Here is a 15,744-nt window from a genome sequence, read left to right as displayed (position 1 = left end):
AGGATGAGGGTGCGATGGTAGCAGTAGAAGGGATGGCGAGGTTGGCTGGTGGGGCCTCAGAGGCAGACACAGACCCTATGAGTGGGAAGGTGGAGGTCAGGGAGGTCAATGTGGATTAGGGGTGGGATTCTCAGGAATGTGAGGGAACATGCACGTTCACCTGGACATCCTGGAAAGAAAAGGGCTCTAGCTGGTAGGTAATGGTAGGGAGGTGGAAGGTGATGCTGGGAGGTGAGGGAGGGAGGTCAACAGTGATGGGGGAAAGGATATGGATGCCTCGGGGAGGGGAAAGGACAGGGGAGCTGAGAAGAAACCTTATTATGACCATAGTTTTCAAATGGAAAGTGAGCTGAGCCTCGTTTTGGACAGGCACAGGGGCTGCATGGGAGTGTGATGAGTGTGTGGGTGGAGATACAGGTCAGCTCAGATGGACAACTGAAAGAGAACCCCAACAGGCAGCATTCAAAATGCTCAGGACATTGAGATGAGTATGATGGAGGAAGGCTCTGCATGCATGGGAGAGTTCTTGCACAAAGCTCTGAAAGGCCCTGCCACACATACACTTCTCCCTCCAGAATCACTAATGGTCTGGCTGTGTACAGCTGAACTGTTAGTTGGGGGGCAGTGCAGGTGGAGGACTCGCGAAGCCTGTAAATGAAGCTGAAAGACAACATTACACATTACTCAGTGAAAGTGAATATATTTTCAGATTATAAAGTGACAAAATTTGTTCACCTGTGCAACCACTTGTGATCAGGAATTCTTAACTTTTCTAGGCCTACCTTCTTCTAGGTGCTGCCCTGATATCTGCAGGAGGGGTGGGAACAACCTGTGCAATGGTTGGTCCTGTTGCCCCTATGACTTTGGCGTGGGTCCTCTCGAGAGCCAAGGCCTTGAGGGCCCCAGCTTTGGCTGTCCTCCTGTGGGTCAGCTGCTCTCTCTGTGGTGACAGAGGATGACATTGAGGGGGTCACAGGAAAAGGGGACTCGCAGTGAGAGGACAGCCTTTGAGATTCCTGCAGTGTCCAGCTGCTGCTCCTCCTCCCTTCAGGTGCCCGAGGGCCCCAGCCTGATTTCTTGAGGGAAGGAACACCTGGAGGGGCATCGAGGTGCCCCATTTCCCTCTCACACTGCCATTGCAGGAACTCACCCGTGGCTGCCACGAAGGAGTTCAGGTCTGTGTGCATCTCCGCATTCTACTGGACCAGGGTTTCCATGGCATCTGCCATCCTCCCCATGGAGACCTCAATGTGCACCACTTCATCAGAGAGCAGGCGGATGCACTCCTCCCATTCACATGCCACTCTGTTGAGGGCTTCCAACAACTCTGCGTGATTCTGCCCGCCTTCTGATGACTCTAAGATGAGTTGGAAAGCCCAATCCAGAGGCTCGTCATCTGACTCAGACCTCACAGATTTCTCTCCCCCAGCAGTCCTCCGAGTGCCGGAGAGCTCGGCTGAACCTGCCTCCTCCTACTGCAGACACATGTCCGTGCGGTGACCACCAGATTGTGAGTCCAAGCCTGCTCTAGATCTAGGTCCGAATGAGGTGTGTGTCTCTGCGCTGGTGCAGGGTGTGGGTAAGCGCTGTGATGGGTCTTCCAGGCTGCTTATTTCCAGCTCTTCAATGGAGGAGGTATACTTCTGGCTGGAGGTGAGGATCTGGATGGAGCTGAGAGACTGCCTGAGGGTGTCAGGCCTTTGCAGAGCTCCCTGTGAACCAAAGTAGAGGAAATTAGTGCATGGCAGCAGAGTCAAAAGCAGGAGAGAGAGCATTCACAATTGTGGTGAGAGAGGGATGATGTGGTGCAGGATCCTCATATGGGTGTTCACCACCGACCTCACTATTGCTGCAGGCACAGTCCACGTCCTCACCAGTCAGTGCGATGGCACACTCCTCAAAGTGAGTGAGAGGTCTAAGGTGGGCCATTCCACCCCCAGTCTGGGACCTCTCCCTGTTGTTGTGAGCCAGCTTCTCCTGAATGAAAACAGGTGGAGAGTGTGTGAGCAGGACACATGGCACTGCATGGAATGTTTGCGTGGTGAGCGGAGCCATGGACAGGATGAGGATGTGAGTTCCAGAGGATACGAGTGTGATGGAGATGTGATGGTGTGTGTGAGAGTTAGTGGTGTTGTCCCTTGAGGTGTGAGATCCCTGTGGGTGTGTGATGGTTTGTGAGTGTGAGAGTTGACAGTGATGAGAAGAGTGGCTTACCCTGGCGGAAAGGATGAGACCATTCATCCTCTTTTGGCACTGTGTGGCTGTCCTCTTTTGCAGAGCGTTGGCACTGACCACCGGTGCCACCACCTCCCATGCTGGATTGATGACCTTGTTTGCTAGTCTTTGCCCAGAATGGGGGTAGGGGACTTCGCAGCACGCCTCCACTGCGTCAAGTAGGTGCTGGAGGGAGGCGTCGCTAAATTTGGGGGCAGCATGTTTCCTCCCTTTGGCAGCCAATGATTCCCAGCAGCTTCCTATCCCTTGAAGAGTGCTAGCTCTGTTAGGTGGCAGCCTTTAAATATGGCAACCGGATTGCTGAAGGCCTGAGGTGGTGGCAGGATGGGTGAATCAGAGGCTGGCCTGCCAGTGACCCAGCGTGTTTCCCGGGAATGCATTATTAATGAGACAGGATGCGCCAGGAATGGGACCATACGGTGGAAAAAGCTGCCATTGCAGCTGGCGGGTAAAACGTCCTTTTTCCGCCTGCTACCACACTTAGTGCACATTTGGGACAATTCCATCATAGTGTCGTGGGGTCTTCAACATCCACCTGAACAGGCAAATGCGGCTAGTAATTAACATCTCATCTGATAGCCAGTATTTCCAACAGTACAGCACTCCCTCAGCTTGGGAGCGTCAGCTTAGATTACATGCTCAAATATTGGTGGGGTTCTCGCACCCACAATCTTCTGAGTCTAGGACAAGTGTTATCAATTGGTCGAAGCTGATGCTTGAAAAGCAGAGAATTCTCTAAAGCAGAGGTATTGAATTGGGATTGGATAATGGATCCTTTGGAGTTTCAAGGTTGGTTCTTTTCTGCTCTACTTTCTCTGTCTTTTTCCTTTTTTCTCACCCTCCACTGTTCCTCCAAGTTAAATTTCTCCATTAGTAAATTGCTGCCATGTTATTGTGTGGCAATGCAAACATGTACTTTTCCAATAGCTGACTGTATGCTGTTAACATTATGTTAGGTTTGTACTTTGCAAGACTCATTTCTAGTTACATCAATATTCCATTATTAATGGTTACAGTAAGAATTCAATTGTTCCATTGTTGGATATCAATACAAATCATAAAATGGTTTATTGAATAAGGTAAAAATATTACAAAATGACATTGGGAAGTCTACAAGGACATTTGTAAGGCATATATTCACACTTTGTTTGAAGACAGGGTCATGTGAACCATTCAACTAGATTATTGTCCTGTAATCACTCCTCAAAAAATGTGTACAATGTAAAAATCCATACATTTCATATCATTTGGATGATTCAACATTTCATTTCAATGTTTTAAGTCAAACATGTGCAGCGTAACCAGAACCCTTCAATGGTGAACTGGGCAACGCAGTTTTAATGCTGGTGATCAGCAAATTAATTCCGTGAATAAGGAATACATGTTCCAAACACATATGCACAGAATATCCTTAACCATTCCGGGGTCAGAGACACAAGGATGCTAACCATTCAAGTTTAAAGAGAATTACAAGGGAGAAGAGGAACCGGTCATGGAATGAGTAAACATTCTTTCGTTTTAACCATGCTAGTTGATTTGTTTGAAACACTTATGAAATGAGTGAGTGCTGCTATATCATTAGCACCTCTGTCCCAGAAGCGCTGCTGAATCCAACAGTGTGGGAGAGCAGAACTGGCACACTCAGTGCTGACTCATCTCAGGCCTTACGCTCTACCTCAACTACTTTTAGCGCAACATCCCAACAAGCAGTCTCCAGAACGCCTCCAAATCAGTGCCCTCCATGAGCCCACTGTTTATAGTATTGAAAAGAAATTACATAACAAGAAGTCTGCTGAGCTCACAGTAAGTGCAGAAAGCCCAAAATAGAAACACATAGAAATGTGTGCAAATACACACGTGGTCAGTCAGCATTTGAATAAAAAACCGTTATACAACATTCATTTATGTAAAACCTCTAAAGCTCAATAAAGTTACTCCAGAGTGGGCAACACTACTGTCAATGTTGGCATATTGGATACGAAAAACTGCAATTAAATGTCCCAGTCCTGGAGCGGGGCTCAAAGCCAGTGTAATTCAACTGACGTGCTCAGCATCGCTAGCAGAAACACATTCTGGTCAAGTGTCTTTACCCAAACTTCAGGCTGTTGTTGAGTTTCTGATACTGAAATAACTGCTGTAGCATATGTAGTAATTTCTGTTTTTAGATTATGTTAATTGTGGTGCTCAATTATTAAGTTGCCTAGCAACTGCTGCACACGCAGACATCCTTAAGATCTGTTGCAACATTTATACACAAAGAGATCCATGTATACTCAAGGAATGCTACAAACTGTGAGATGGTGTTTCAGCCTGACATATGAGTTTTTGTTGTTGACGAGGAAGCACAGCTAGCTACAAAAGAGTGGCTGGACATGTTAGAGCATTTCATTATAATGAGGGAAGTAGTAATTGTAATTACTGGTTTGTAAGATGTAACAAGTGCACAGATTTTAATATAATCACAAATAAAAATAAAAGGGAGGTTTGATCAAAAATAATTCTTTAGAGTGGATAGAATCTGTAAATCTCTGCCCAAGTCATTATTTTAAAGAGAATTCATTGTTTGAAAGAAGGATATGGAGAGTGAACCAGTTGGTTTAGAATAGATAGCTCGCCCGGAGGAAATCATTAGCACACTCCATAATGGGCTGAACAGCCTGTTTCCTTGCTACAATACTCCACAGTTTGAAAATAGATTCCAAATGGGTTTTTAAAATTCTTTCAGGGGACGTGGGCGTCGCTGACCGGGCCAGCATTTATTGCCCATCCCTAATTGCCCTTGAGAAGGTGGTAGTGAGCCACCTTCTTGAACCGCTTCAGGACATGTGGTGTAGGTACACCCACAGTGCTGTTAGGGAGTGAGTTCCAGGATTTTGACCCAGCAACAGTGAAGGAACAGCGATATATTTCTAAGTCAGGATAGTGTGTGTCTTGGAGGGGAACTTCCAGGTGGTGGTATTCCCATGCATCTGTTGTCCTTGTCCTTCTAGATGGTAGTAGTTGTGGGTTTGCAAGGTGCTGTTGAAGGAGCCTTGTTGAGTTGCTGCAGTGCATCTTGTAGATGGTACACACTGCTGCTACTGTGCGTCGATGGTGCAGGGAGTGAATGTTGAAGGTGGTAGAAGGTGCCAGTCAAGCAGGCTGCTTTGTTCTGGATGATGTCGAGCTTTTTGAGTGTTGTTGGAGCTGCACTCATCCATGCAAGTGGAGAGTATTCCATCACAGTCCTGACCGTGCCCTGTGGATAGTGGACAGACTTTGGGGAGACAGGAGTTGAGTTACTCGCTGCTGAATTCCCAGCCCCTGACCTACTCTTGTAGCCACAGTATTTATATGGCTAGTCCAGTTCAGTTTCTGGTCAATGGTAACCCCCAGGATGTTGATAGTGGGGAATTCAGTGTTGATAATGCCATTGAACATCAAAGGATGGTTGTTGGATTCCCTCTTGTTGGAGATGGTTATTGCCTGGAACTTGTGTGGCGAGAATGTTACTTGCCACTTATCAGCCCAAGCCTGAGTATTGTCCAGGTCTTGCTGCATATGGACATGGGCTGCTTTATTCCTAACGGTCATGTGACATTTATAGATATTACATAAACCTGAGTGCTCCAAATTTAGTACTTGAAGTATTATGCAAATAAAGTTAAAATGTCACTTTATTTAAACAAAGGAAGTAACAAGACAAATACTTGCAAATGTCAATATTTAAAGGGCTGTGAAACAGATATAAATAAGGTTCAGCACACCAAGTCCATTGATGATTTTAGGATGCTGTACTATCTGAACTATAAAAGATAGGGTCACATCCAAGGTTCTTGATTCGTCACATGAGTTAAGGCACTGTCCTTGTTTCACCAAAAAAAAAGTGTGGAGATAGAATGCCTTTTAATGCCACAACTTGTTGGCCTTGCAATATCTTGGGCAACAATATTGATGCCTGTATGGTTGAACTCGAAAGAGTAACATTCTATGTCAAAGAAACCTGCATCCGGTCTCAGGCAACATGGAGTCAGTCTACAGGACTTTAAACGAAATAGAGACGATCTTTCAAGATAGCCATCACACTTTGGGTAGGTTTCCTTCATAAAAGACAAAAACTGTACTGAGAGCTGGGTGAATGAAATAAGTGACGCAATCCTCATAATTCTTTTAAAGGTACAAGTGAACGGATCCCCACACATTATAGCTACTCACCAGTTATTGAAATATCACTTTTTTTTTTAAACTTACATTGAGTCTATGGCACAGACACAGGTCATACTGCCCAACAGGTCAGTGCCAGAATTTCTCTCCACAAATCTTCACCCACTCCCCTCCAACTCCGTCTTCTAAATCTATCAGCATGTCCTCTACTCCCTTCTCACCTGCTTATCTAACTTTCCCTTAAATGCATCCATGCTATTCACTTCAGCCACTCCATATAGCTAGTTCTACATTTTCACCATACTCTGGGTGCAAAGGTTCTCCTGAATTTCTTATTAGGTATATTAGTGGCTATTTTAAAACTATGGTCTCTAGTTTTGGACTCCCCAAAAGTGGAAACATCTTCTCTACAACTACCCAACAATATCTTATATTTTTTCTCCAATGCCTCTATATCCTTTTTATAATATGGAGGCCAGAACTGAACACAGTACTTATACTAATGATGGGGAGTGGGAGTTGCATGTATGGCTTTGCAGGAACAATAAATGCAGCCCCCTCGATAATCAGAAGTTGCCTTTAATTGGATCCACCTAGCAATTATTGACCTTAATTCATATTTTGCTGACTTCTTCACAAAAATATTTCCCAGGTTGCAAACTTGACAAACTGGTAAGCACCAGCTGTAATGTACAGATGCTCTATCCAGTGAGTAACATATTTTTATTTTGAAACTCTAAGAAGGATGCAGACTTTTTGAATAAAGTTTGGAACAAGCTGCAGATAGTCTCCCGAGCCAGAGTTGTTCAAATAGGCTACAAACATTTACGTGGTGTTGGACCAGGGTGCAAACAGAAAGCTTTATATTCAGAAGCTGAGGAGCATTCAACAACACTTAATACAAACTTGGGAACAGGAACAAAGCAGAAATCTATTTTGTTATACGGGGTCTGTGCAAACAAAACAAAATTAATTAACAAAACCCAAGAATCACCTTCAATTCTGGCCTCTTGGTCAAGGTTTCAGCAATAGCCTTGGCAGCTGCAACACCCACTGTGTTTCCCTCTAACCGCAGGGCATGGAGATAGGAAAACTCTGTAATTGCTTCTGTTATTTCCACAGCTGAAAGAAAGAAAGAAGAAAAAAAACAGAAGTAAGAGATCTATACCCGAGTGTAAAATGATTACATGATGTTGGCTGTAATTTTAATCTGTGCCATGTTTGTGCTGCTTCCGAGGGAGGGAGATTCAAGAGGATTCTGCTTTCGTGCTGGTTTCAACGAAAGCAGTTTCTAATAAATCTTCAATCTGTCAGAAGCTAGTTTCAAAGAGTATCTGGTGTGCATGCTGCAATTCAACTAGTGGACCATCTACTATTCACGCCTACAAAGGGCAGTACAAAATGGAACACTGCAAAAACACTGAAAAGTAAGTACAGGAGCTAATTAGCCCACTGAGGGTGGAAAAGCAATGCTATGAAAAAATGTGAACTGAGAAAATACATGAAGCATTGGTCAGTGTAATTCCCCCTTCCCCCTATACTGCACATTGCTGTTCACTTTGTTCTATTCAGGAACAACTGGGTGGGTGGGAATAATTGGTGCGGCAGAAACTGAAAAGCAACCACCACGTTACAGCAACCTGAGGACAGGGGAACATGCTTATGTTTTCCCAAAGACTGAGAGAAACCCAAATCAGCTTCCTTCTGTTCTTCCTTGTCTATAGAGCGGCAGTATCATCAATGGCACAAGAGTGATGAGGAACTCCTTGGTGGGGAAACAAATGAGTAAACCAATGCTTTATAACTGTTTAGGAGCTTGAACATCACCTGTCAAACCATTTCTACGGAGAGTTAGCAATCAACAACGTTCTTCCCCTTTCCCCTTTTACTGAACATTTGGGTGCTGGTTGCTATTACGTAACATGGAGAACCACCTACTTCCAAGTTAAACACAGGGGCTGGGCTCATCCTATTGACTTTACATTAACTAGGATCGCACTGGTTTTATGGTACAGAAACAGGCCATTGGGCCCAACTGTTCCATGCTAGTCTTTATGCATCACTTTAGCCTCTTCTCACTTGTCTTCAACCCACCCCATCAACATATCCTTCTATTGTTTTCTCTTGAGTATTTATCCAGCTTCCCAATAAATGCATCAATGTTATCCATCTCACCATCCACCATGGGGAGGCGGTGGCAGAGTGGTATCGTCACTGGACTAGAAATCCAGAGACCCAAGGTAACGCTCTGGGGACCCGAGTTCAAAACCATGGTAGATGGTGAAATTTGAATTCGATGACCATGAAACCATTGTTGATTGTTGTAAAAATCCATCTGGTTTACTAACCTACCTGTGACTCCAGACACACAGCAATGTGGTTGATGCTTGAATGGCCTAGCAAACCACTCAGCAGTATCAAACTGCTAAAAATCCTAAATGGAATGAAACCGGATGGACCACCCGGCACTGGAAATGACAACAGCAAACTCAACCCTGTCAACCGCCTATGGAGGGATTTTATTATGAGGAGAGGTTGAGTAAGTTGGGCCTGTACTCATTGGAGTTTAAAAGAATGAGAGGCGACCTTATTGAAACATATGAGATTCTTAGGGGGCTTGACAGGGTAGATGCTGAGAGGTTGTTTCCCCTTGGGGGAATGTCTAGGACCAGAGAGCATAATCTCAGAGTAAGGGGGCGCCCACTTAAAACAGAGATGAGGAGGAATTTCTTCTTTCAGAGGGTAGTGAAGCTATGGAATTCTTTACCACAGAGGGCTGTAGAGGCTGGGTCGTTAAGTATATTCAAGGCTGAGATGGACAGATTTTTAATCAGTAAGGGAATCAAAGGTTATGGGGAAAAGGCAGGAAAGTGGAGTTGAGAATGATCAGATCGGCCATGATCTCAATGAATGGCGGAGCAGACTCGATGGGCCAAACGGCCTACTTCTGCTCCTACGTCTTATGGTCTTATGGTCTAAAGCCCTCCTTACTAACATCTGGGGGCTATTGATAAAACTGGGAGAGCTGTCAACAGCCTGATATAGTCATACTCACGGAATATCTTACAGATAATGCCCCAGACATCACCATCCCTGACTATGTCTCGTCATTGACTCCGGGCCCCTTGAAGTCTCATGGCATCAGGTCAAACATGGGCAAAGAAACCACCTGCTGATTGCCACATAGCATCCACCCACAGTTGATGAATCAATGCTCCTCCATGTTGAACATCAGTTGGGGGAAGCATTGAGAGCGGCAAGTGCGCAGAACGTACTCTGGATGGGGGACTTCAATGTCCATCACCAAGACTGGCTCAGTAGCACCACTAGAGATGGAGCTGACTGAGTCCTAAAGGGCATAGCTGCTAGGCTGGGTCTGCGCCAGGTAGTGAGGGAACCAAGAAGAGGGAAAAATATACTTGAACTCATCCTCACCAACCTGCCTGCCACATATGCATCTGTCCATGACAGTATTGGTAAGGGTGGCCACTGCACAGTCGTGGAGACAAAGTCCCATCTTCACATTGAGGATACCCTCCATCGTGTTGTGTGGCACTACCACCGTGCTAAATGGGATAGATTTCGAACAGATCTAGCAACTCAAAACTGGGCAGCCATGAGGCACTGTGGGCCATCAGCAGCAGCAGAATTGTATACAACCACAATTTGTAACCTCATAGCCTGGCATATCCCTCACTCTACCACTACCACCAAGCCAGGGGATCAACCCTGGTTCAATGAAGAGTGCAGGAGGACATGTCAGGAGCAGCATCAGGCATACCTAAAAATGAGGCATCAACCTGGTGAAGTTATAACACAGGACTACATGCATGCATGCCAAATAAGATAAGCAGCATGTGATAGACAGAACACCACCACCTGGAAGTTCCCCTCCAAGTCACTCATCATCCTGATTTGAAAATATATCGCCGTCCCTTCTCTGTCGCTGGGTCAAAATCCTGGAACTCCCTTTCTAACAGCACTATGGATGTACCTACACCACATGGACTGCAACGGTTCAAGAAGGCAGCTCACCACCACCTTCTGAAGGGCAACTAGGGATGGGCAATAAATGCTGGCCCAGCCAGCAAAGCCCAAATCCCGAGAATGAATTAAAAAAAGCAATTCCATAACCAACGGATCAGATCTAAGCTCTGCAGTCCTGCCACATCCAGTTGTGAATGGAGGTGGACAAATAAACAACTCACTGGAGGAGGAGGCTCCACAAATATCCCATCCTAAATGATGGGGGAGCCCAGCACATCAGTGCAAAAGATAAGGCTGAAGCATTTGCAACAATCTTCAGCCAGGTGTGCTGAGTGAATGATCCATCTCAGCCTCCTGCAGAGGTCCCTAGCAACACAGGTGCCAGTCTTCAGTCAATTCGACTCCACGTGATATCAAGAAATGGTTGAAGGCACTGGATACTGCAAAGGCTATGGGCCTTGACAATATACCAGCAATAGTACTGAAGACGTGCTCCAGAACTTGCCGCGCCCCTAGCCAAGCTGTTCCAGTACGGCTACAACACTGTCATCTACCCAGGAGATTTGGAAAATTGCCCAGGTATGTCCTGTACACAAAAAGCAGGACAAATCCAACCAAGCCAGTTAATGCCCCATCAGTTTACTCTCCAACATCAGTAAAATGATGGAAGGGGTCATCAACAGAGCTATCAAATGGCACTTGCTTAGCAATAACCTGCTCACTGGCACCCAGCTTGCGTTCCACCAGGGCAACTCAGCTCCTAACCTCATTACAGCCTTGGTTCAAAAATGGACAAAAGAGCTGAACTCTAAAGGTGACATGAATGTGACAGCCCTTGACATCAAGGCATCATTTGACCGAGTGTGGCATCAAGGAGCCTTCAGGACATAAAGAATATAAGAACATAAGAAATATGAGCAGGCCATTTGGCTCCTCAAGCCTGCCCCACCATTCAATACAATCATGGTTGATATGCCCCAGGCCTCAACTCCTCTTTCTTGCCAGCTCGTCATAGCTCTCAACTCCCCGATATTTCAAAAATCTATCTATCTCCTCTTTAAATACTTTCAGTGATCTAGCCTCCACAACTCTCTGGGGTAGAGAATTCCAGATATTCATTACCCTCTGTGAGAAGAAATTCCTTCTCATCTCAGTTTTAAATGAGTGTCCCCTTATTCTGTAATCATGTCCCCTAGTTCGAGATTCCCCCACAAGTGGAAACATCTTCACAACATCTACCCTGTCAAGCCCCCTCAGAATCTTATACATTTCAATTAGATCCCTCATTCTTCTAAACTCTACTAAGGCCTAACCTGTTTAGCCGTTCTTGATAAGTCAACCCCACCATCCCAGGAATCAGCATAGTGACTCTCTTTTGAACTGTCTCCAATGCCAGTATATCCTTTCTTAAATACAGGGACCAAAACTGTACACATTATTCCAGGTGCAGCCTCACCAACACCCTGTACAGTTGTAATAAAACTTCTTTATTTTTAAACTCCAACTCCCTAGCAATACAGGCCAAAATTCCATTTGCCTTCTTAATTACTTGCTGCACCTGCATGCTAACTTTTTGTGTTTCATGCACAAGAACACCAGAGAATGTGGAACTCTCACAGGAAGTAGTTTTTTTTATTATTCATTCTTGGTATGTGAGTGTCACTGGCTAGGCTAGTGCTCTGTGCTGCACTTTTTTGGAGTCTCTCTCCATTTAAATAATAGTCTGCCTTTTGATTTTTCCTACCAAAGTGCACGACTTCACACTTTCCTACATTAAACTCCATCTGCCAAATTTTTGCCCACTCACTCAACCTATCCACATCCCCTTGCAGATTCCTTATGTCCTCATCACAACATGCTCTCCCACCTATTTTTGTATTGCCAGCAAATTTGGATGCATTTCACTCTGCCCCCTCCTCCAAGTCATTAATATAGGTAGTAAATAATTGAGGCCCTAGGACTGATCCTTGTGGCACTCCACTAGTTAGGTCTTTCCAGCCTGAAGAAGACCCATTAATCCCAACTCTCTGTCTTCTATCTGTTAACCAATCCTCAATCCATGCTGATACATTATCCCCAAAACCGTGAGCTCCTACCTTGTGCAATAACCTTTTATGTGGACATCACTGCAGGAGTTCCTCAGGGTAGTGTCCTCAGCCCAACCATCTTCAGCTGCTTCATCAATGACCTTCCTTCCATCATAAGGTCAGAAGTGGGGATGTTCGCTGATGATTACACAATGTTGAGCACCATTTGCAACTCCTCAGACACTGAAGCAGTCCATGTCCAAATGCAGCAAGACCTGGACAATATCCAGCCTTCGATTGACAAATAGCAATTAACATTCACGCCACACAAGTGTCAGGCAATGACCATCTCCAAGAGAGAATCTAACCATTGCCTGTTGACATTCAATGGCATTACTATCGCTGAATCCCCCACTAGCAACATCCTGGTGGTTATCATTGACCAGAAACTGAACTGGACTAGCCATATGAATACTATGGCTACAAGAGCAAGTCAGAGGCTCAGAATCCTGCAGCGAGTAACTCACTCCCTGATTCCCCAAAGCCTGTCCATCATCTACAAGTCAGGAGTGTGATGAAATACTCTCCACTTGCCTGGATGAGTGCAGCTCCAACAACACTCAAGAAGCTCGACACCATCCAGGACAAAGCAGCCCGCTTGATTGGCACCACATCCACAAACATTCACTCCCTCCACCACCAATGCACAGTAGCAGCAGTGTGTACCATCTACAAGATGCACTTCAGGAATTCACCAAGGCTCCTTAGACAGCACCTTCCAAACCCATGAGCACTACCAGCTAGAAGGACTAGGACAGCAGATAGATGGGAACACCACGACCTGCAAGTTCCCCTCCAAGTCACTCATCATCCTGACTTGGAAATATATCGCCGTTCCTTCACTGTCGTTGGGTCAAAATCCTGGAACTCCCTCTCTAACAGCATGGTGAGTGTACCTACACCACATGGGCTGCAGCAGTTGAAGAAAGCAGCTCACCACCACCTTCTCAAGGGCAATTAGGGGTGGGCAATAAATGCTGGCCTAGCCAGTGAAACCCACATACCAAGAATGAATAATAAAAAAACTACTTCCTGTGAGAGTTCCACATTCTCTGGGTAAAGAAGTTACCCAAAAGTAAAGTAAAAGGCAGTCTTAAGCTGACTACATGTTCTTAAGAGAACAGCTTACATTTATGTTGTATTCCTCATAATAGTGTCTTAAGGTGCTTTACAGGGGCGACTGGCAGATGCTGAGAAGGAAGGAGGAGAGAAGTTAAAGGGATGGTTGAAATGTGGTGGAACATTATGTTTCAAAGCTGGGGTTTCGGAAGAAACAAGAGACAGAAAAGCAAAGGTATTCAAGGGGGGATTTCTGGAGTACTGTAGTTAAGGTTCTGTTAGTGATAATGGAGAACAGCACACACAATATACCCAAGTCAAAAAAGCAGAGGCTATGTGCTAGAATGAAGGGCTGGAGAAGTTTTCAGAGACAGAAGTTTGCAGATTAAGACACCAATTCTAAAATTGATACATTTGACAGGCAGGGAGTCGCGGAGGATTAGCAAGTACAAGGGTTATGGGCATGCTGAAGTTTATACAGGGCTGCAAAGTTCTGGGTGTGGTGTGTATGTGTCGGAGCTGGGAAGACAGTGAGAGGAACAATAGTAAGAAAATTGAGTCTACACGTACATGGGTTACAATGTCGTTGGTTCCACATAGGTTGGATAGTTTGCACTAAGGAGCAGATGGGAGAATGGGATATCTGATGTGAGTTTCATTACCATTCTGACCACTATACACATTGTATGGGAGAGGGGAAGGGATGAACGGCAACACTTCAAAGAGGCATACATGAATTTGCACTACAAAAAAAAAGACACGGAAGTCGTGTAAAAAATATTCTTATATTCAGATTTTACCGGGAGATCTACCGGCATTGTTTCGTGCTGCTCCCATGATTTGGGGTGAAATAATGTAAATAATTAAAAAATCAATTACTTTCTATACCTGACTATTTGAGAAGGGGATATGTCTGAATTTAAAGTCACTTTTACAGTGCTGTGTTTCTAACAATGTGGTCTGAGGAGAGAGGTTCTCCTTGTGCTCTACTATCCTCCTTCTATGTTGATGCCAGCCAGCCATCTTCAATAGTGACCCGATTGTGACAGAGACAGAATCCTAATTGAACAGCTTCATCAGTGAAATAGGCCATCACCCCAGGATAAAACGCAAACACGTACAACACTTCAACACCATTTGAATGATGAAATGGTTGAATAATTAACAATTAAATGGATGTCCAATAACTTGAAAAGTAAGGCTATTATTCCTTGTACAGGAATCTGCAGTTTCAGCTAACATTGCAAATTAAGCAGCATTAACCTGACAGCATGTAAAAAGCACCTTAAGCTATGGGTATCTAACCTGCTAGCCTCTAAGCTCTAACAATCCTGCCCTGAAATCCTAGACAATTCCATCCTAATTATGTTTATATTTCTCACACACTGGTTTCTCCTGTAGTTTCGCACTATTGCCTCATTGTTGGTCAAACGGTTCACTTAAGTATTTTTAAATTTGAAATGTTATCCCTGTACGTTAGAACATAATGTTAGTTTTCACAGCTTGAGGTACATGCAAATTTACAAGTGTGCAGATACAGCAGGCGCACAGTTTGCCATGTTAGCTGCACTTTCTGATGTAAACAAGATGAACTGCAGCAAACCCGGGATCATCATACGTGACTCTGAGGTTTCATCATATGCAATAATGTGCATCCCTGTCTTAAGCCCATATTGTCCAATTTGTTAGCCACATGTAAATAATTGGGAATCCAAATGTGGTTATCCGTATTTTTGAGTAGTAAATATAAATTAAGCAACGAACACCCAATACTCATTCGCACAGTGTGTGCATGTGAACTTTAACCTTTCCGTGTATTTGTTGGTAAGACGCTAAGACCAAAAGTGGAGTGAGCGTTTTTAAAAATTGTTTTGAGTGCTTTCCTGCTTTAATGTGAAAGGTGTTTGTTAGGTAAGAAAGGCAGATGTGAACTTCTATAGCGCCTTTCCGAGAGGAACTCCCGAAGGGCTTTCAGTAAATAAAGTACTTTTTCCTATGATGTAACAGTGACTATGTTTCAAACGCGGCAATTAATTTCCACACAGCAAGTTCCCACAAATAGCAATAATATTGATCAGATAATCTGTTTCAGTGATGTTGGTTGAGGAGTAAATAATGGCCTGGACACACACAAAGTGCATTTACCTGCATTTTTTGATTGCACATTAAACATTTTCTTCTAAATTTAGTGCTTGTGGTTAAAACAGTGTTTGTAGCCACACTTCTGGCTAGT

General features: G+C 44.5%; 1 protein-coding gene across 1 annotated transcript in view; it reads right to left on the bottom strand.

The window, feature by feature from the left end:
• LOC144699545 (ran GTPase-activating protein 1-like) overlaps positions 1 to 15,744 on the bottom strand; it is a 460,486-nt gene that overhangs the window by 288,953 nt on the left and 155,789 nt on the right. Inside the window, exon 2 of the mRNA XM_078570590.1 lies at positions 7,373 to 7,500. Coding sequence (XP_078426716.1) covers positions 7,373 to 7,500 — 128 coding nt within the window. The remainder of the gene's footprint in view (positions 1 to 7,372; positions 7,501 to 15,744) is intronic.

The sequence above is a fragment of the Cetorhinus maximus genome, chromosome 24, assembly GCF_964194155.1.
Source record: "Cetorhinus maximus chromosome 24, sCetMax3.hap1.1, whole genome shotgun sequence".
Taxonomy (NCBI): domain Eukaryota; kingdom Metazoa; phylum Chordata; class Chondrichthyes; order Lamniformes; family Cetorhinidae; genus Cetorhinus; species Cetorhinus maximus.
Note: the sequence above shows the minus strand (reverse complement) of the source record. Positions and strands in the feature narration are given on the sequence as shown.